The 23,814-nt window shown below is 41.9% G+C and overlaps 1 protein-coding gene across 1 annotated transcript in view; it reads left to right on the top strand.

The window, feature by feature from the left end:
* LOC139746875 (kelch-like protein 17) overlaps positions 1-23,814 on the top strand; it is a 128,806-nt gene that overhangs the window by 71,235 nt on the left and 33,757 nt on the right. The window contains exons 9-12 of the mRNA XM_071658529.1: positions 2,989-3,202; positions 5,960-6,053; positions 6,584-6,774; positions 7,537-7,653. Coding sequence (XP_071514630.1) covers positions 2,989-3,202; positions 5,960-6,053; positions 6,584-6,774; positions 7,537-7,653 — 616 coding nt within the window. The remainder of the gene's footprint in view (positions 1-2,988; positions 3,203-5,959; positions 6,054-6,583; positions 6,775-7,536; positions 7,654-23,814) is intronic.

The following is a 23,814-nucleotide window of genomic DNA, read 5'->3' as shown; positions in this document are numbered from 1 at the left end:
AGTTCAGCCCCCATTCCAGGCTAGTGCACAAGATCTCTCGCTATCCTTAGAGACTTTTTTGTACCTTGATGAGATTTATGAATGTGTTTGAGGACCTTACTTTTTAGTTCCTTAGGCACTATGATTCTGTTCGTTTTATGCAGTATTCCATCTACATAACTAACCTCTAATTCCAAAAGGCATGGATTTCTACAGGAGTGTCTCTCTCTTACAATCAGGCCATCCCTCTAATGTGAATTCTTTAAGAGTCTTCAATACTCTGTCTTCCTTAGTCCTAGCTTTAAGAATCTTCAAGCTTATACCTGCAGTATCTAGCTGGTCATGAGTTACTAGATTTACTTGAACCTTTAGTTCATCATTTTGCACTTCTTCAGCCCAGTTGACTCTACTCAGAGCATCAGCTGTATGCATGTCCTTCCGTTTCTTGTAATGTACGTCAAAGGAATATTTCTGGAGTCTGAGAAGCATTCTTTGTACTTTCTTAGGGTCTGGTCTTAACCCTTCTACTGTTAATACATGGCCATAGTATTCTACCTACTCAGTTTTAAGCTTAAGTTTGGCATGGTTCAACTTTAGATTTCTTTCCTGGCATCTCTTAAGGACTTCCTCTAGTCTCTCATCATAATGTGTTTCAGAACTACCATAAACCAGTATGTCATCCGTTATAATTTCCACTCCATCATGGTCATCAAACAATTCATGCATGTACCTCTGGTAGATTTCTGGAGTTGGACTTATCCCAAACGGAAGACAGAAGTACCTGTATCTACCAACACAAGTACTGAATAAAAGCAGTGTGGAAGACTGTTCATCTAGTTTAATTTGCCAAAACCCCTTGGTGGCATCTAACACAGAAAATGCCTTAGCATCTGCTAACCTGGTTGATATTTCCTCAATTGTAGATAGTGGATAGTGTTGCCTCTTCAGGGAATTATTTAAATCTCTTGGGTCTAGGCTTATTCTTAATTTACTTCCCTTATCCACAATAACCGTCCTGTGGGATTACTTTCTCTAATGATTACACCTTTCTTTTCCTTGTCCTCTAATTCACATTTTAATCTGTCTGTCAGAGCTACAGACACTTTATGTAGTGGATGAGCCACTGGGCTAATATTTGAATCAATCTCTAGATACAGTTTACCCTCTAGGCATCCCAGTCCATCAAATACATCTTTATATTTCTGCAATACCTTGTCAGTGGTTGTGTCTAAGTTGGTCTCTGGCTTGCTTGATTCATGAACTTGACTAACCCTAACAATTTACAGGCACTCTTACTCAACAGTGGCACACAATTTACATCAACAATGAAGAGAGCTGATATTTTCCAGAGTTATGTAAACATTTCATCTGACACTTACCAAGGGGTTTAATTTTACTTCCAGTGAAAGCAACCAATAGTCCTTGTGTATTTCAACTTTGGTTTTCCACTTAACTGGTCATAGATTCTTCTAGGCAATACACTGACCTCAGCTCCTATATCCATTTGGATAGACACTGGTTGATCTTGAAGGAGAAGAGTAAACTGGTTCTCTTAACTGGATACTGTTTTTGCTGACTTCTTCAGGAGGGATAAACCTCCCACTGGTTTCTTTGCCAGCCTGACTTACACTTGCCTTTTCCAGAACTGCTGAAGTTATCACACCTACTCTTGCTATGTCCAGTCCTGCCACACTTCATACAGTGTTTGTTGCTAGCTGGGCAGAGTATCCTTCCAAAGACATGCTTGAAGCTACAGAACTTACAGGGCCTTTGTAATGTGTTGCCAGGAATTGAGGATTGATACTCACTTTTCTTCTTTGACTTCACACTGTGGACATCCAGAGTGCTTGCAGCTGCACAAAACTACTCCATCTGTTCATTACTCACCTCATGAGCTTTGTACTGTAGTACAACTTCATCAAGGGTCGTGTTGCCTTTTCTCATCAGCCATCCATGTAGCTTGTCATTATCAGTGCCTCATATAATTCTGTCTTTGATCATTTCATCCTTCAATGCATCAAACTCAGTTTATAGCCTTCTTTCTTAGGTCAGTAACAAAACTATGAATAGTTTCATCAGCCTGTTGCACTCTACTATTAAAAATGTATCTTTCATAAGTGACATTCTTCTTTGGCTCAAAATATTCTTGCAACTTCTCTATGAAAGTCTTTTATTTCTTTTTATCAGCTTCCTCCACAGGGAAAGTGATATATATATACATATATCTAGCAATTCTCTTCCACCACAATTTAGTAGTAAGGCAATCTTCATCTCATCCTTCTCATCTTTCTCAGAACTTAGTAGATATATATCAAATTCGTGGCAGAACCTTCTCCAGTTCTCTGCTGTGTTACCCGATTGTATCAGGAGTTCAGGAAGCTGACAATGAATTCTCATCCTGAACGTTCTAGGCAACCACAACAATGGCACAGGGAGATTGCCGCCTCACAGCGCCTCACTTCTTGCCTCTCACTCAAGTAGCTTATCTTTATAGCCAGAAGCATGTGAGGTGTAGACACACCTGACACCATGTAATATGTGCCATGTCAAGGTGGTTTTAAGGTGGAGAAGGCAGAGATATTGAGAGAAACAGCATTTTCATAAGTGGTGCCAAGCTATTGTTATTGTTTCAACAATACAAAATCACACCCTAATCTCATTCATCATGACAAGCCCTTTTAAAAGAAATATGATATAATTGCCTGCTGCAAAAACAACAAATAACACAAATATAATGACATATGATGAAAATATAATTTCTGTATAAACTGAAATAATTATCTTTACATATAGTTCGTCTCATCTTTTTTCCTTTTTTTTTATATTTATTTTGCCTTTTGTGTCTCTTTGATACTTGCTCCCATCCACAGCTTCCTCCCACACCCACCTCCCATCTGCAGCTGCCTCCCATCCACAGCTGCCTCCCACACCTGTCCCCCATCTGCAGGTGCCTCCCGCACCTACCACTATCACACCTGCTGCTCAGCCACACTTGCTTCCCATCCACAGCTGCTGAAACACGTACGTCTACCACTGCTGTCACGAGACTTCTTGACATCAAATGTGGATGCAGAACCACTAGTGCGGGAGAACCCATGCTGCCACCCACTGCTGCTAGAGGCACTGAAGTACCACCTACTGCCTGAGCAGCGGGCCACCCTCACCTCCCCTCGCACCCAAGAGCGACTCCCTGATGGTGTCAAGCCCTACCTCTTTGCCTGTGGTAAGTCTCTGGTGCTGGTGGACTCTGTTTTCTTTGCTTGTGTGTCAAGAGTATAGTGATTTACACTCATCTTGTCCCATCTCTTAACCTTGTATGCACACTGTCTTAACCACATTTATGCACACAAAAATACACACTTCAGCATTTGCCAGATATAAATACCCTAGCTTTTGCCAGGTACATGTTTGTCTATGTTTTCCTGGCATATCTATACATTTGAGTATGTGTCCATTTCTCATTGTTTTGGGTATACTGATTTACTGGATTGCTATGAATTGATTCCAATAGGATAGTGTATCACATTGTACATCCATCTCTCTAATTTAACTCTTCCTCTTTATTTCCTAACTCTGTACTTTTTTGTTGTTGATATATGTCTACCCGTCCTTCCATCTGGTCTTATTTTTTCCCTCCATCTTACTAAGATCTTTTGCTTCAGCTTCTATTCAGCCTGCTTAAACTTACAGATCAGTTTCAGGCAGCCAGTAATGAGGTAGGGACTTAACTGCTTAGAATCACCAAGATCATAGTAGATGGGTCCTCTTTTGCCATACAACTCCCCAACCAGAGTGAGGGGGATGGATCAAAGGAAGCCCTTACTACCCAGCACCCAAGAGAGCTGGGAAAAGGCAACTTTATATTCAATAATTTTTTTTTGGCGTCCATAAGGGTGGCAGGAGGACGTCTATAATTGTTGTTTTGAGGCTCCATGGGATGTGATGTTTCTCACTTAGTTTTCTTCTGAATTCACATTACCATCAACCTTCTAAGGGTCCCAAACTGGTGTTGGACCCTCACCTACTCTTTCTGTCTTCAATTTCCCTTCTTTTTCTCTTTCTTTCCTTTCCCATTATTCCTCCTTCTTTCTCTTCTCTGCACCAGTACTCATTAGCAACCTGCTTCACTAAGCCTTCAACTTTGATGTATATTTTCTGTGTCTTAATGCAGTTTTTTTTTTTTATAAATTGAAAAACAGCGTTTCTGTCAAGTAAATATAATACCTTTGTATTTTTTTTTGTCACATGTATATTGTTTTGCCTCATGATTACATGGTTAGATGTTATGTCCCTCTCACTCAAAAGTGATATTTCAGCCAGTTTTAGAATACATGTTGTAAAAGTAGTAAAGTTTATTCTTCAGGTTGTGACAGTGAAATGTTTTGACTTGAGTATCTTAGTATAACATCTATTTAGGATTTTCTAAGTCTTTGGGAAGAGATTCGTCTTTTTTGGTATGAGGTACTTTAAGTGTGTTTTCTGGGAGACAGTTTTTATTTTTGTTGTTAGTTGCAGAATAATTTGGAAGTTTTGTAAGGGGAGATTCATGAGTTTGATATGACTTTCAGGATTTTCTAGGAGTTCTCTTAGGGAAGAATTTAATGTGTTGTAAATTACAGGATGCCTTGGGAGTTGCCTGATAGGGCATTTATGTTTATTGTAAATCATGGCATGTAAATATTATTTGGTAGAAGCTTTTTATATTTTTTTTATATAATGAAAAATTATTGCATGTTTTCTGGGAAGAGATTCTTATGTTTATTAGTAATAGAATGTTCTGAGTTTTTTGGGGGGGATGTTTTTTATATAGATTTCAGAATTTGCCGAGATTTTTCTGGAAGATCCTTATCTTCTATTTGCATTACAGAATATTCTGAGAGGTAATTCTTTTTATATAGTCTCTTGTGAAGAGATTCTAATGTTTGTTATAAGCTCAGACTTTGTAAAGAATTCCAGTGCTTCATGTACATTATAGAAATATTCAAAATTTTCTTCAGGAAATTCAGACATTTCCTAAAAACTGCAGAATCACTTCATTGTTTTTTTCACGTAGGATTTTTTTTTCATAAGAGTACACTATTAGTTTTTAGATTTGTAGACCCATTGTTGTTTATCCCAACCTTGGCACCTGGCAAGATATCCCAAATCACTGCTGATCTATCTTACTTCTCTTACATCCAAGAACAGACTCTAACTCACTTAAACGCATGCTAAAACAACTGATAATATCCAAGAACACACTCTTTCAGAAAGTTCACTGATTCTTTAACAGCTACAAAAACACCTGATAGTAGGATACCTCCAACCCTGGAAGATCCATAAAGCACTTTCTAACACCATTTTATATCTAACACATCAAACAAGCTCCATCTAACCCTATGACTGATATACTTTCAGTTGTCCCTGAACACCTGCCACACACTTGCTGACATTGTGACATGAACACCGGACAGACCACTAACACATCTAATGCCCATACTCATGATAACACATTTATGAACACTCAGTGGCTACTCACATCTTTAGCTTAAAACTTGTGGATATTGTCATTTTATAAAGAACTTTGATATACTCTCTATCATTCTTCAGCACCTGCCAACACACCTCACATTAGGACTTACAAAGGCTCTTCACACATGCACTGAATACCTGTCAAAACATGTGATATCCTTTGCTGCCACCAACACCCTTTAACACAGAGAAACCGTTATTCAGCTTCTAACACCCAGTACCTCATAAAAGCCTTAACTCAGGTTCTAACACCAATTTATCCCTGCTACATTACTTTATACCCTTTAACACCTCTAAAACATCCTCTAGCGCTCAGTATCTTAACACCTTTTAACCCCCACTAATGCGGTAATCACCCTTTGAAGGCACCCTTTAGTTCCCACAAAGTCCTCTAATACATGCTTGAAGCCTTTTTAACACACATAACTTAACCCACTAACACCACTAACATGGCCTTACTCCCGGCCAGGTGGAGGAAGTTTGTTCGCTATTCACAGTGAGGTGGAGTGCTACAACCCACGGACTGACCGGTGGATGCCTGTAGCCTCCATGAACTACAGACGGTGAGTCTGTTGGTGTGTGTGTGTGTGTGTGTTATTTTCAGAGCGTATGTAATTACCTATTTTTATGTTATTGGAATTTCTGCACTTAGAGGGTCCCATTGATTAAACTTTTTCCACCATCACTCAAGTTTTTAAACTTTTGTAAGTCATTTCTATATACAGTTTTAGTTCTCAGGTTATTAGATTCATCTCTTATTCTCATACCATGAAGTCATGCTTCTGTATCTATTGAAGTACATCTATAAATGTTTGTATGCATACATACATGTGTATTTGTACATGAGGTAATTTGTACTTTTATGCTTCCTTATATGTGTATCCAACTGGTCAGATCTTTGCTCCTCTAGTTCCTCCACGACCATATGATAACCAAAACCCACAGTTTCCTTTCATGTGTTCCCAAACCCCAGCACCCTCATCCTCTACACACTAACCAACTCTCTTCCCTCCAGCCCTTTGTCATGTGCACTTTACCATCATTTTCCATTCTTTTCACCCTTTGTGTCTCTTGTGACCTAATTCGGGAGCAGGTCACGGGCTGGGGTAACTTCTCTAGGGAGGTACCTTTATGTGATGGGTGGTTACGATGGCGCGTGTGACCTGTCCTCAGCTGAGATGTACAACCCAGCCTTGAACAAGTGGATGAACATTACTGCTATGGGGACTAAGCGATCCTGCCTCGGTATAGGCACTACCAATGGGCTCATCTACTGTGTAGGAGGTATGTAGTAGAGATGTTGTGTTTGGGGATATTTTGGTGGTAGAGTTATACTGGGAAAAAGGATTTGGTGAAGATATCTTAGGAGGATGGCATCACGTGAAAATAGTGTTAGGCGTTGCCTGGGGAAGGCATCACATGAATATGTTGGTGATGATATGCTAAAAGGAGGTTATGGTGATGATGTGATGTGAGAAGATTATGGGGAAGATATGCAGGTAATTGTGATTTGCTGGAAGGGAGGGTGCAAGTGGAGGTGTGGTGGTGACGATGTGCTAGGTGTTTTAGTAGTCACTATTTTTGACGGTTGGTTAAAGTATATAAGATATCATAATGTGGAAATAGTTGGTGGAAGTGCTATGGTACTGATGGGGAAAATGTTAATGAGATATGATTCTGGAGATTATGAGGTCTGGCTTATCCATGTAGCTTTCATACTGGGTGTGTTGAGGTAAACGTATAGTGCATTAATGTTTGTGAAAAATGTATGTGCACTAATTTTCACAAAGCCATCACTTCATTGTGATTACCATAATACCATAAGAATACTCCTCAGGACCTTTAAGAAATAAAGAAGACATCATCAGACAGCCGTTCAGCAAAATCTTATCCACTACAAAGTTGACAAACATTTTAAACCACCAATTTTATATCCTTAAACACTCACCAGCACCATAAGTTCATCTTCAAAACTCCACTAATGCAACTTCATTGCCTGACATTCTAGCCATGAGTCCTACCTACAGAGAATACTTTACTCTTCAGGTTATGATGGGGCATCTTGTCTGAGCAGTGTTGAGAGATATGACCCACTGACAGGAACCTGGACCTCCTGCCCTGCTATGGCCACCCGTCGACGGTATTGCCGAGTTGCTCTTTTAGGTACGTCTTCTTTCATTAGATCCTTCTCTAACTAATTGGAGCCTTCCAAGTAGGACCAGCTGTTCCGAGATGTATTAGTTCGAGAAAAGATGCCTTTGTCTTAATTGGGTACTCTTGTTGCTGCCAGTTGGGACCTGAAGCTAGATAGGTCCTGCTGCTTTGAGGGATCATTATGCTGGTTAGGTCATTATAACAGGTAGGTCTTGTTGTTAGTTAAATTCAGGTGCTGAATATATCCAGATGTAACTAGGCTGTTTGATTATAGGTAATCATTTCAGCTAATATCCTGCTTACTCTTTTTAGCAGACACACTTTTTCAGTGTATCATGAAATACATTGTAAAAATTACGGTTTTATCAGATACATATATTTATTCATATTTATTTATTTTGCTTTGTCGCTGTCTCCCGCGTTTGCGAGGTAGCGCAAGGAAACAGACGAAAGAAATGGCCCAACCCACCCCCATACAAATGTATATACATACACGTCCACACACGCAAATATACATACCTATGCATCTCAATGTACACATATATATACACACGCAGACACATACATATACACCCATGCACACAATTCACACTGCCTTTATTCATTCCCATCGCCACCTCGCCACACATGTAATACCATCCCCTCCCCCCTCATGTGTGCGAGGTAGCGCTAGGAAAAGACAACAAAGGCCCCATTCGTTCACACTCAATCTCTAGCTGTCATGCAATAATGCCCGAAACCACAGCTCCCTTTCCACATCCAGGCCCCACACAACTTTCCATGGTTTACCCCAGATGCTTCACATGCCCTGATTCAATCCACTGACACCACGTCAACCCCGGTATACCACATCGATCCAATTCACTCTATTCCTTGCCTGCCTTTCACCCTCCTGCATGTTCAGGCCCCAATCACTCAAAATCTTTTTCACTCCATCTTTCCACCTCCAATTTGGTCTCCCACTTCTCCTCGTTCCCTCCACCTCTGACACATATATCCTCTTGGTCAATCTTTCCTCACTCATTCTCTCCATGTGCCCTAACCATTTCAAAATGCCCTCTTCTGCTCTCTCAACCACGCTCTTTTTATTTCCACACATCTCTCTTACCCTTACATTACTTAATCAAACCACCTCACACCACACATTGTCCTCAAACATCTCATTTCCAGCACATCCACCCTCCTGCGCACAACTCTATCCATAGCCCACGCCTCGCAACCATACAACATTTTTGGAACCACTATTCCTTCAAACATACCCATTTTTGCTTTCTGAGATAATGTTCTCGACTTCCACACATTCTTCAAGGCTCCCAGGATTTTCGCCCCCTCCCCCACCCTATGATTCACTTCCGCTTCCATGGTTCCATCCGCTGCCAGATCCACTCCCAGATATCTAAAACACTTTACTTTCTCCAGTTTTTCTCCATTCAAACTTACCTCCCAATTGACTTGACCCTCAACCCTACTGTACCTAATAACCTTGCTCTTATTCACATTTACTCTTAACTTTCTTCTTTCACAGACTTTACCAAACTCAGTCACCAGCCTCTGCAGTTTCTCACATGAATCAGCCACCAGCGCTGTATCATCAGCGAACAACAACTGACTCACTTCCCAAGCTCTCTCATCCACAACAGACTTCATACTTGCCCCTCTATCCAAAACTCTTGCATTCACCTCCCTAACAACCCCATCCATAAACAAAGACATATACAGATACATATATGCATATATGCATTTGATAAACACACAGTACACATTTCTTACAATATTCAAATAGTTTATTGATAAGTCATTTTGGTCTTTCATATTAAAGCTTGTACAGAAAACTGATATTGATGTTTTTACAGAAAATTCATATTATCCCTGGGATAGGGGAGAAAGAATACTTCCCACGCATTCCTCACGTGTCGTAGAAGGTGACTGAAAGGGACAGGAGCAGGGAACTAAAAACCCTCCCCTCCTTGTATTTAAACTTTTAAAAGAGGAAACAGAAGAAGGAGTCACGTGGGGAGTGCTCATCCTCCTCGAAGGCTCAGATTGGGGTGTCTAAATGTGTGTGGATATAACCAAGATGAGAAAAAAGGAGAGATAGGTAGTATGTTTGAGGAAAGGAAGCTGTATGTTTTGGCTCTGAGGGGAGCGAAGCTCAAGGGTAAAGGGGAAGAGTGGTTTGGGAATGTTTTGAGAGTAAAGTCAGGGGTTGGTGAAAGGACAAGAACAAGGGAAGGAGTAGCACCACTCCTGAAACAGGACTGGTGGGAGTATGTGATTGAGTATAAGAAAGTAAACTCTAGATTGATATGGATGAAACTGAAAGTTGATGGAGAGAGATGGGTGATTATTAGTGTATATGCACCTGGGCATGAGAAGAAAGATCATGAGAGGCATGTGTTTTGGGAGCAGCTAAGTGAGTGTGTTAGTAGTTTTGAAGCACCAGACCGGGTTATAGTGATGGGTGATTTGAATGCAAAGATGAGTAATGTGGCAGTTGAGGGAATAATTGGTGTACATGGGGTGTTCAGTGTTATAAATGGAATGGTGAAGAGCTTGTACATTTGTGTGCTGAAAAAGCACTGGTGATTGGGAATACCTGGTTTAAAAAGAGAGATATACATAAGTATACGTATGTAAGTAGGAGAGATGGCCAGAGACCGTTAATGGATCACGTGTTAATTGATAGGCACGCGAAAGAGAGACTTTTGGATGTTAATGTTCTGAGAGGTGCAACTGGAGGGATGTCTGATCATTATCTTGTGGGGGCAAAGGTGAAGATTTGTAGAGGTTTTCGGAAAAGAAGAGAGAATGTTGGGGTGAAGAGAGTGGTGAGAGTGAGTTTGGGAAGGAGACTTGTGTGAAGAAGTACCAGGAGAGACTGAGTGCAGAATGGAAAGAGGTGAGAGCAAAGGACGTAAGGGGAGTGGGGGAAGAATGGGATGTAATTAGGGAAGCAGTGATGGCTTGTGCAAAAGATGCTTGTGGCATGAGAAGTGTGGGAGGTGGGCAGATTAGAAAGGGTAGTGAGTGGTGGGATGAAGAAGTAAGATTATTAGTGAAAGAGAAGAGAGAGGCATTTGGACAATTTTTGCTGGGAAATAGTGAAAATGACAGGGATTTGTATTAAAGAAAGTGGCAGGAGGTCAAGAGAAAGGTGCAAGAGGTGAAAAAGAGGGCAAATGAGAGTTGGGGTGAGAGAGTATTATTGAATTTTAGGGAGAATAAAAAGATGTTTTGGAAGGAGGTAAATAGAGTGTGTAAGACAAGAGAACAAATGGGAACATCAGTGAAGGGGGCTAATGGGGAGGTAATAACAAGTAGTGGTGATGTGAGAAGGAGATGGAGTGAGGACTTTGAAGGTTTGTTGAATGTGTTAGATGATAAGAGTGGCAGATATAGGGTGTTTTGGTCGAGGTGGTGTGTGAATTAAGACGGTTAGGGAGAATTATTTGTTACACAGAGAAGAGATAGTAAAAGCTTTTCGGAAGATGAAATCCGGCAAGGCAGCAGGTTTGGATGGTATTGCAGTGGAATTTATTAAAAAGGAGGTGACTGTGTTGTTGACTGGTTGGTAAGGATGTTTAATATATGTATGACTCATGATGAGGTGACTGAGGATTGATGGAATGCAAGCATAGTGCCATTGTACAAAGGCAAAGGGGATAAAGGTAAGAGCTCATATTACAGAGGTATAAGTTTGTTGAGTATTCCTGGGAAATTATATGGGAGGGTATTGATTGAGAGGGTGAAAGCATGTACAGAGCATCAGATTGCGGAAGAGCAGTGTGGTTTCAGAAGTGGTAGAGGATGTGTGGATCATGTGTTTGCTTTGAAAAATATGTGAGAAATACTTAGAAAAGCAAATAGATTTGTATGTAGGATTTATGGATCTGGAGAAGGCATATAATAGAGTTGATAGAGATGCTCTCTGGAAGGTATTAAGAATATATGGTGTGGGGGGCTAGTTGCTAGAAGCAGTGAAAAGTTTTTATGGATGTAAGGCATGTGTACGAGTAGGAAGAGAGGAAAGTGATTGGTTCTCAGTGAATGTTGGTTTGTGGTAGGGGTACGTGATGTCTCCATGGTTGTTTTATTTGTTTATGGACGGGGTTCTTAGGGAGGTGAATGGAAGAGTTTTGGAGAGAGGGGCAAGTATGCAGTCTGCTGTCGATGAGAGAGCTTGGGAAGTGAGTCAGTTGTTGTTTGCTGATGATACAGCGCTGGTGGCTGATTCTTGTGAGAAAGTGCAGAAGCTGGTGACTGAGTTTGGTTAAGTGTGTGAAAGAAGAAAGTTAAGAGTAAATGTGAATAAGAGCAAGGTTATTAGCTAGTACAGTAGGGTTAAGGGACAAGTCAGGTAGGGGGTAAGTTTGAATGAAGAAAAACTGGAGGAAGTGAAGTGTTTTAGATATCTGGGAGTGGATTTGGCAGCAGATGGAAACATGGAAGTGGAGGTGAGTCACAGGGTGGGGGAGGGGTTGAGAGTTCTGGGAGTGTTGAAAAATGTGTGGAAGGCAAGAACGTCATCTCAGAAAGCAAAAATGGGTGTTTGAAGGAATAGTGGTTCCAACAATGTTATGTGGGTGCGAGGCATGGGCTATAGATAGAGTTGTTCAGAGAAGGGAGGATGTGTTGGAAATGAGATGTTTGAGGACAATATGTGGTGTGAAGTGGTTTGATTGAGTAAGAAATAAAAGGGTAAGAGAGATGTGTGGTAAAAATGTGGTTGAAAGAGCAGAAGAGGGTGTTTTGAAATGGTTTGGTCACATGGTGAGAATGAGTTAGGAGAGATTGACAAAGAGGATATCTGTGTCAGAGGTGGAGGGAACGAGGAGAAATGGGAGACCAAATTGGAGGTGGAAAGATGGAGTGAAAAAGATTTTGAGTGATCGGGGCCTGAACATGCAGGAGGGTGAAAGGCGTGCAAGGAATAGAGTGAATTGGAACGATGTGGTATACCGGGGTTGACGTGTTGTCAATGGATTGAACCAGGGCATGTGAAGCATCTGGGGTAAACCATGGAAAGTTCTGTGGGGCCTGGATGTGGAAAGGGAGCTGTGGTTTCATTGTCATGTATAATGCACCGAAACCACAGCTCCCTTTCCACATCCAGGCCCCACAGAATTTTCCATGTTTTACCCCAGACACTTCACATGCCCTGATTCAATCCATTGACAACACGTCGACCCCGGCATACCACATCATTCCAATTCACTCTATTAGTTGCATGCATTTCACCCTCCTGCATGTTCAGGCCCCGATCACTCAAAATCTTTTTCACTCCATCTTCCCACCTCCAATTTGGTCTCCCACTTCTCCTCGTTCCCTCCACCTCTGACACATATATCCTCTTGGTCAATCATTCCTCAATCATTCTCTCCATGTGATCAAACCATTTCAAAACATCCTCTTCTGCTCTCTCCACCACACTCTTTTTATTTCCACACATCTCTCTAACCCTTACATTACTTACTCGATCAAACCACCTCACACCACATATTGTCCTCAAACATCTCATTTCCAGCACATCCATCCTCCTGCGCACAACTCTATCCATAGCCCACGCCTCGCAACCATACATCATTGTTGGAACCACTATTCCTTCAAACATACCCAATTTTGCTTTCCGAGATAATGTTCCCGACTTCCACACATTCTTCAAGGCTCCCAGAATTTTTGCCCCCTCCCCACCCTATGATTCACTTCCGCTTCCATGGTTCCATCCGCTGCCAGATCCACTCCCAGATATCTAAAACACTTCACTTTCTCCAGTTTTTCTCCATTTAAACTTACCTCCCAATTGACTTGACCCTCAACCCTACTGTACCTAATAACCTTGCTCTTATTCACATTTACTCTTAACTTTCTTCTTTCACACACTTTACCAAACTCAGTCACCAGCTCCTGCAGTTTCTCACATGAATCAGCCACCAGTGCTGTATCATCAGCAAACAACAACTGACTCACTTCCCAAGCTCTCTCATCAACAACAGACTGCATACTTGCCCCTCTTTCCAAAACTCTTGCATTCACCTCCCTAACAACCCCATCCATAAACAAATTAAACAACCATGGAGACATCACACACCCCTGCCGCAAACCTACATTCACTGAGAACCAATCACTTTCCTCTCTTCCTACACGTACACATGCCTTACATCCTCGATAAAAACTTTTCACTGCTTCTAACAACTTGCCTTCCACACCATATATTCTTAATACCTTCCACAGAGCATCTCTATCAACTCTATCATATGCCTTCTCCAGATCCATAAATGCTACATACAAATCCATTTGCTTTTCTAAGTATTTCTCACATACATTCTTCAAAGCAAACACCAGATCCACACATCCTCTGCCACTTCTGAAACCACACTGCTCTTCCCCAATCTGACGCTCTGTACATGCCTTCACCCTCTCAATCAATACCCTCCCATATAAATTCCCAGGAATACTCAACAAACTTATACCTCTGTAATTTGAGCACTCACTCTTATCCCCTTTGCCTTCTTACAATGGCACTCTGCAAGCATTCTGCCAATCCTCAGGCACCTCACCATGAATCATACATACATTAAATAACCTTACCAACCAGTCAACAATGCAGTCATTCCCTTTTTTAATAGATTCCACTGCAATACCATCCAAACCTGCTGCCTTGCCAGCTTTCATCTTCCGCAAAGCTTTTACTACCTCTTCTCTGTTTACCAAATCATTTTCCCTAACCCTCTCACTTTGCACACCACCTCGACCAAAACACCCTGTCTCTGCCACTCTATCATCAAACACATTCAACAAACTTTCAAAATACTCACTCCATCTCCTTCTCACATCACCACTACTTGTTATCACCTCCCCATTAGCCCCCTTCACTGAAGTTCCCATTTGCTCCCTTGTCTTACGCACTCTATTTACCTCCTTCCAAAACATCTTTTTATTCTCCCTAAAATTTAATGATACTCTCACCCCAATTCTCATTTGCCCTCTTTTTCACCTCTTGCACCTTTCTCTTGACCTCCTGTCTCTTTCTTTTATATATCTCCCACTCATTTGCATTTTTCCCTGCAAAAATCGTCCAAATGCCTCTCTCTTCTCTTTCACTAATAATCTTACTTCTTCATCCCACCACTCACTACCCTTTCTAATCAACCCACCTCCCATGCTTCTCATGCCACAAGCATCTTTTGCGCAAGCCATCACTGCTTCCCTAAATACATCCCATTCCTCCCCCACTCCCCTTACCTCCTTTGTTCTCACCTTTTTCCATTTTGAACTCAGTCTCTCCTGGTACTTCCTCATACAAGTCTCCTTCCCAAGCTCACTAACTCTCACCACTCTCTTCATGCCAACATTCTCTCTTCTTTTCTGAAAACCCCTACAAATCTTCACCTTCACCTCCACAAGATAATGATCAGACATCCCTCCAGTCGCACCTCTCAGCACATTAACATCCAAAAGTTTCTCTTTTGCGCGCCTATCAATTAACACATAATCCAATAATGCTCTCTGACCATCTCTCCTTCTTACGTACGTATACTTATGTATATCTTGCTTTTTAAACCAGGTATTCCCAATCACCAGTCCTTTTTCAGCACATAAATCTACAAGCTCTTCACCATTTCCATTTACAACACTGAACACCCCATGTACACCAATTATTCCCTCAACTGCCACATTGCTCACCTTTCCATTCAAATCACCCATCACTATAACCTGGTCTTGTGCATCAAAACCACTAACACACTCATTCAGCTGCTCTCAAAACACTTGCCTCTCATGATCCTTCTTCTCATGCCCAGGTGCATATGCACCAATAATCACCTATCTCTCTCCATCAACTTTCAGTTTTACCCATATCAATCTAGAATTTACTTTCTTACATTTTATCACATACTCCAACTCCTGTTTCAGGAGTAGTGCTACTCCTTCCCTTGCTCTTGTCCTCTCACTAACCCCTGACTTTACTCCCAAGACATTCCCTAACCACTCTTCCCCTTTACCCTTGAGCTTCGTTTCACTCAGAGCCAAAACATTCAGGTTCCTTTCCTCAAACATACTACCTATCTCTCCTTTTTTCTCATCTTGGTTACATCCACACACATTTAGACACCCCAATCTGAGCCTTCGAGGAGGATGAGCACTCCCCGCATGACTCCATCTTCTGTTTCCCCTTTTAGAAAGTTAAAATACAAGAAGGGGAGGGTTTCTAGCCCCCTGCTCCCGTCCCCTTTAGTCGCCTTCTATGACACGTGAGGAATGCGTGGGAAGTATTCTTTCTCCCCTGTATATATATATGTGTTAGTGGTTTTGATGCACGAGACCGGGTTATAGTGATGGGTGATTTGAATGCAAAGGTGAGTAATGTGGCAGTTGAGGGAATAATTGGTATACATGGGGTGTTCAGTGTTGTAAATGGAAATGGTGAAGAGCTTGTAGATTTATGTGCTGAAAAAGGACTGATGATTGGGAATACCTGGTTTAAAAAGCGAGATATACATAAGTATACTTATGTAAGTAGGAGAGATGGCCAGAGAGCGTTATTGGATTACGTGTTAATTGACAGGCGCGCGAAAGAGAGACTTTTAGATGTTAATGTGCTGAGAGGTGCAACTGGAGGGATGTCTGATCATTATCTTGTGGAGGCTAAGGTGAAGATTTGTATGGGTTTTCAGAAAAGAAGAGTGAATGTTGGGGTGAAGAGGGTGGTGAGAGTAAGTGAGCTTGGGAAGGAGACTTGTGTGAGGAAGTACCAGGAGAGACTGAGTACAGAATGGAAAAAGGTGAGAACAATGGAAGTAAGGGGAGTGGGGGAGGAATGGGATGTATTTAGGGAATCAGTGATGGATTGCGCAAAAGATGCTTGTGGCATGAGAAGAGTGGGAGGTGGGTTGATTAGAAAGGGTAGTGAGTGGTGGGATGAAGAAGTAAGAGTATTAGTGAAAGAGAAGAGAGAGGCATTTGGACGATTTTTGCAGGGAAAAAATGAAATTGAGTGGGAGATGTATAAAAGAAGAGACAGGAGGTCAAGAGAAAGGTGCAAGAGGTGAAAAAAAGGGCAAATGAGAGTTGGGGTGAGAGAGTATCATTAAATTTTAGGGAGAATAAAAAGATGTTCTGGAAGGAGGTAAATAAAGTGCGTAAGACAAGGGAGCAAATGGGAACTTCAGTGAAGGGCGCAAATGGGGAGGTGATAACAAGTAGTGGTGATGTGAGAAGGAGATGGAGTGAGTATTTTGAAAGTTTGTTGAATGTGTTTGATGATAGAGTGGCAGAGACAGGGTGTTTTGGTCGAGGTGGTGTGCAAAGTGAGAGGGTTAGGGAAAATGATTTGGTAAACAGAGAAGAGGTAGTAAAAGCTTTGCGGAAGATGAAAGCCGGCAAGGCAGCAGGTTTGGATGGTATTTCAGTGGAATTTATTAAAAAAGGGGGTGACTGTATTGTTGACTGGTTGGTAAGGTTATTTAATGTATGTATGACTCATGATGAGGTGCCTGAGGATTGGTGGAATGCATGCATAGTGCCATTGTACAAAGGCAAAGGGGATAAGAGTGAGTGCTCAAATTACAGAGGTATAAGTTTGTTGAGTATTCCTGGTAAATTATATGGGAGGATATTGATTGAGAGGGTGAAGGCATGTACAGAGCATCAGATTGGGGAAGAGCAGTGTGGTTTCAGAAGTGGTAGAGGATGTGTGGATCAGGTGTTTGCTTTGAAGAATTTTTTTTTTTTATACTTTGTCGCTGTCTCCCGCGTTTGCGAGGTAGCGCAAGGAAACAGACGAAAGAAATGGCCCAACCCCCCCCCATACCCATGTACATACATACGTCCACACACGCAAATATACATACCTACACAGCTTTCCATGGTTTACCCCAGACGCTTCACATGCCTTGATTCAATCCACTGACAGCACGTCAACCCCGGTATACCACATCGCTCCAATTCACTCTATTCCTTGCCCTCCTTTCACCCTCCTGCATGTTCAGGCCCCGATCACACAAAATCTTTTTCACTCCATCTTTCCACCTCCAATTTGGTCTCCCCCTTCTCCTTGCTCCCTCCACCTCCGACACATATATCCTCTTGGTCAATCTTTCCTCACTCATCCTCTCCATGTGCCCAAACCACTTCAAAACACCCTCTTCTGCTCTCTCAACCACGCTCTTCTTATTTCCACACATCTCTCTCACCCTTACGTTACTCACTCGATCAAACCACCTCACACCACACATTGTCCTCAAACATCTAATTTCCAGCACATCCATCCTCCTGCGCACAACTCTATCCATAGCTCATGCCTCGCAACCATACAACATTGTTGGAACCACTATTCCTTCAAACATACCCATTTTTGCTTTCCGAGATAATGTTCTCGACTTCCACACATTCTTCAAGGCCCCCAGAATTTTCGCCCCCTCCCCCACCCTATGATCCACTTCCGCTTCCATGGTTCCATCCGCTGCCAGATCCACTCCCAGATATCTAAAACACTTCACTTCCTCCAGTTTTTCTCCATTCAAACTCACCTCCCAATTGACTTGACCCTCAACCCTACTGTACCTAATAACCTTGCTCTTATTCACATTTACTCTTAACTTTCTTCTTCCACACACTTTACCAAACTCAGTCACCAGCTTCTGCAGTTTCTCACATGAATCAGCCACCAGCGCTGTATCATCAGCGAACAACAACTGACTCACTTCCCAAGCTCTCTCATCCCCAACAGACTTCATACTTGCCCCTCTTTCCAAAACTCTTGCATTTACCTCCCTAACAACCCCATCCATAAACAAATTAAACAACCATGGAGACATCACACACCCCTGCCGCAAACTTACATTCACTGAGAACCAATCACTTTCCTCTCTTCCTACACGTACACATGCCTTACATCCTCGATAAAAACTTTTCACTGCTTCTAACAACTTTCCTCCCACACCATATATTCTTAATACCTTCCACAGAGCATCTCTATCAACTCTATCATATGCCTTCTCCAGATCCATAAATGCTACATACAAATCCATTTGCTTTTCTAAGTATTTCTCACATACATTCTTCAAAGCAAACACCTGATCCACACATCCTCTACCACTTCTGAAATCACACTGCTCTTCCCCAATCTGATGCTCTGTACATGCCTTCACCCTCTCAATTAATACCCTCCCATATAATTTACCAGGAATACTCAACAAACTTATACCTCTGTAATTTGAGCACTCACTCTTATCCCCTTTGCCTTTGTACAATGGCACTATGCACGCATTCCGCCAATCCTCAGGCACCTCACCATGAGTCATACATACATTAACTAACCTTACCAACCAGTCAACAATACAGTCACCCCCTTTTTTAATAAATTCCACTGCAATACCATCCAAACCTGCTGCCTTGCCGGCTTTCATCTTCCGCAAAGCTTTCACTACCTCTTCTCTGTTTACCAAATCATTTTCCCTAACCCTCTCACTTTGCACACCACCTTGACCAAAACACCCTATATCTGCCACTCTATCATCAAACACATTCAACAAACCTTCAAAATACTCACTCTATCTCCTTCTCACATCACCACTACTTGTTATCACCTCCCCATTTGCGCCCTTCACTGAAGTTCCCATTTGCTCCCTTGTCTTACGCACTTTATTTACCTCCTTCCAGAACATCTTTTTATTCTCCCTAAAATTTAATGATACTCTCTCACCCCAACTCTCATTTGCCCTTTTTTTCACCTCTTGCACCTTTCTCTTGACCTCCTGTCTCTTTCATTTATACATCTCCCACTCAATTGCATTTTTTCCCTGCAAAAATCGTCCAAATGCCTCTCTCTTCTCTTTCACTAATACTCTTACTTCTTCATCCCACCACTCACTACCCTTTCTAATCAACCCACCTCCCACTCTTCTCATGCCACAAGCATCTTTTGCGCAATCCATCACTGATTCCCTAAATACATCCCATTCCTCCCCCACTCCCCTTACTTCCATTGTTCTCACCTTTTTCCATAAAAAGATTGGAAACACACAGTCACCCCCCTTAAAAAAGGGGGCTGTGTTGTTGATTGGCTGGTATGGAAATTCAGTGTATATATTGTTCATGGTGAAGTGCCTGAGGATTGGCAGAATGCATGCATAGTGCCATTGTATAAAGGCAAAGGGGATAAGAGTGAGTGCTCAAATTACAGAGGTATAAGTTTGTTGAGTATTCCTGAGAAATTATTTTTTTTTTTTTTTTTTTTTTTTATACTTTGTCGCTGTCTCCCGCGTTTGCGAGGTAGCGCAAGGAAACAGACGAAAGAAATGGCCCAACCCCCCCCCCCCCATACACATGTACATACACACGTCCACACACGCAAATATACATACCTACACAGCTTTCCATGGTTTACCCCAGACGCTTCACATGCCTTGATTCAATCCACTGACAGCACGTCAACCCCTGTATACCACATGACTCCAATTCACTCTATTCCTTGCCCTCCTTTCACCCTCCTGCATGTTCAGGCCCCGATCACACAAAATCTTTTTCACTCCATCTTTCCACCTCCAATTTGGTCTCCCTCTTCTCCTCGTTCCCTCCACCTCCGACACATATATCCTCTTGGTCAATCTCTCCTCACTCATTCTCTCCATGTGCCCAAACCATTTCAGAACACCCTCTTCTGCTCTCTCAACCACGCTCTTTTTATTTCCACACATCTCTCTTACCCTTACGTTACTTACTCGATCAAACCACCTCACACCACACATTGTCCTCAAACATCTCATTTCCAGCACATCCATCCTCCTGCGCACATCTCTATCCATAGCCCACGCCTCGCAACCATACAACATTGTTGGAACCACTATTCCCTCAAACATACCCATTTTCGCTTTCCGAGATAATGTTCTCGACTTCCACACATTTTTCAAGGCTCCCAAAATTTTCGCCCCCTCCCCCACCCTATGATCCACTTCCGCTTCCATGGTTCCATCCGCTGACAGATCCACTCCCAGATATCTAAAACACTTCACTTCCTCCAGTTTTACTCCATTCAAACTCACCTCCCAATTGACTTGACCCTCACCCCTACTGTACCTAATAACCTTGCTCTTATTCACATTTACTCTCAACTTTCTTCTTCCACACACTTTACCAAACTCAGTCACCAGCTTCTGCAGTTTCTCACATGAATCAGCCACCAGCGCTGTATCATCAGCGAACAACAACTGACTCACTTCCCAAGCTCTCTCATCCCCAACAGACTTCATACTTGCCCCTCTTTCCAGGACTCTTGCATTTACCTCCCTTACAACCCCATCCATAAACAAATTAAACAACCATGGAGACATCACACACCCCTGCCGCAAACCTACATTCACTGAGAACCAATCACTTTCCTCTCTTCCTACACGTACACATGCCTTACATCCTCGATAAAAACTTTTCACTGCTTCTAACAACTTGCCTCCCACACCATATATTCTTAATACCTTCCACAGAGCATCTCTATCAACTCTATCATATGCCTTCTCCAGATCCATAAATGCTACATACAAAGGCATGTACAGAGCATCAGACTGGGGAAGAGCAGTGTGGTTTCAGAAGTGTTAGAGGGTATGTGTGGATCAGGTATTAAGAGTATATGGTGTGGGAGTTAAGTTGCTAGAAACTGAAAAGTTTTAATCAAGGATGTAAGACATGTGTACATGTAGGAAGAGAGGAAAGTGATTGGTTCCCAGTGAATGTCGGTTTGCGGTAGGGGTGCATGATGTCTCCATGGTTGTTTAATTTGTTTATGGATGGTGTTGTTAAGGAGGTGAATTGAAGAGTTTTGGAGAGAGGGGTAAGTATGCAGTCTGTTGTGGATGAGAGAGCTTGGGAAGTGAGTCAGTTGTTGTTTGCTGATAATACAGTGCTGGTGGCTGATTCTGGTGAGAAAGTGCAGAAGTTGGTGACTGAGTTTGATAAAGTGGGTGAAAGAAGAAAGCTGAGAGTAAATGTGAATAAGAGCAAGGTTATTAGGTTCAGTAGCATTGAGGGACCAGTAAATTGGGAGTTAAGTTTGAATGGAGAAAAACTGGAAGAAGTGAAATGTTTTAGATATCAGGGAGTGGATTTAGCAGCTAATGGAACCATGGAAGTGAGTGACAGGGTGGGGGAGGGGCAGAGGTTCTGGAAGGCGAGAACATTATCTCGGAGGGCAAAAATGGGTATGTTTGAAGGAATAGTGGTTCCAACAATGTTATATGGTTGTGAGGCATGGGCTATAGATAGGGTTGTGCAGAGGATGGTGGATGTGTTGGAAATGAAATGTTTGAGAACAGTATGTGGTGTGAGGTGGTTTGATCAAGCAAGTAATAAAATGGTAAGAGAGATGTGTGGTAATGAAAAGTGTGGTTGAGAGAGCAAATGAGGGTGTATTGAAATGGTTTGATCACATGGAGAGAATGAGTGAGGAAAGATTGACAAAGAGGATATATGTGTCTGAGATGGAAGGAATGAGAAGTGGGAGACCAAATTGGAGATGGAAGGATGGAGTGAAAACGATTTTAAGTGATTGGAGCCTGTACATACAGGAGGGTGAATTGCATGCAAGGAATAGAGTAAATTGCAATGATGTGGTATACCGGGGTAGACGTGCTGTCAGTGAATTGAACCAGGGCCTGTGAAGTGTCGGGGTAAACTATGGAAAGTTTTATGGGGCCTGGATGTGGAAAGGGAGCTGTGGTTTTGGTGCATTACATATGACAGCTAAAGACTGAGTGTGAACGAATGTGGCCTTGTTGTCTTTTACTACCTCTACCTTGCACGCACGCAAGGGGAGGGGGGGTGCCATGTCATATGTGGCAGGGTGGCGACGGGAATGGATGAAGGCAGCAAGCATGAATATGTACATTTGTATATATGTATATGTCTGTGTATGTATATGTATGTATACATTGAAATATATAGGTATGTATATGTGCGTGTATGGGCGTTTATGTATATACACGTTTATGTGGGTGGGTTGGGCCATTCTTTCGTCTGTTTCCTTGTGCTACCTCACTAACACTGGAGACCGCGACTAAGTATGATAGATAAAATATAAATAAGATTGAAAATCCTTGAAAGGTTTGATTCTGCAGCCATGAAGTTAGTTTAGATGGATCACACTTTTGATTAAAATGAACTTCCCAGAACTAATTTTTCCCATCAATTTGTATTCAGTAATTATTTTCATATTTTTGTTGGTATGGACTAGACACATCAGAACTTTAAACTAAATCACTTCACTCCATTTTACTCTGTCCCTCTCATGCTTTCCACCCCCTGCATGTTCAGGTCCTGGACTTCCAAAGCATCTTCCACTCCATCCTTCCACCACCTCCTTGCTTTCCTCCTTTTCCTAACTCCATCCAGTTCTGACATGTATATTCTCTTAATCATCCTATCCATATGTCCAGATCATTGCAGCACACCCTCTTCAATGCTCTCAAACAAACATGACGTGAATGTGTTCTCATGCATAGTTGCCACACCTAAAGAGGTAAAAAGATTTTACCAAGATGGTGCTGAGAAAGGCAACAAAAATGGTTCCCAAATAAAGAGACGTGAGCTATAGTGAGAGGCTAAGGACTGTAAATCTGCCCACCATGGAAAACAAAAGAGTAATTAGTTACTTGATCAGAAGCTTCAAGTTTCTAATAAAGTTTGATGCTGTCTCCTTAGAACAGTTCTTTGTGAGATGAAATAGCAGATGAACCAAAAGCTAAACAAGAAGGTAAAAGAGAATCTTGTTAAAAAGTATGTGAAGAAGTATTTCTTCAGTGTCAGCGTGGTGATTGATTTGAACAAGCTAAGTGATGAAACTGTGATGCTAGTGGTATGCAAAATGTATAAAAGCTGTCTGATGGTAGAGACAGCTCATTTAATGGGGTCCCACAAGTGTATCCCTCCCCATACTGTATAAATAAGTGGTTATTTATAAAGACATATGTTTATATGGATTACTACCTTGATTGGTGTTGCTGTGCTGTATCTGCTTGAGATTATACCATGAGTGAAAAGTCAGCTTCGGCAAGGATGTATCGTTGAGAGTACAGGCTTATAAAAGATTTTTTAACTCCAAAGGAGACCACATTTCTCTGCTACTGGAAGTAGTGCAGCCTTGGGCTACAGGGACTTCCAGATAGAGGTCCTGGGTAAATCTAG

The sequence above is a fragment of the Panulirus ornatus genome, chromosome 5, assembly GCF_036320965.1.
Source record: "Panulirus ornatus isolate Po-2019 chromosome 5, ASM3632096v1, whole genome shotgun sequence".
NCBI classification, from domain to species: Eukaryota; Metazoa; Arthropoda; class Malacostraca; order Decapoda; family Palinuridae; genus Panulirus; species Panulirus ornatus.
This window is presented reverse-complemented; position numbering and strand designations above follow the sequence as displayed.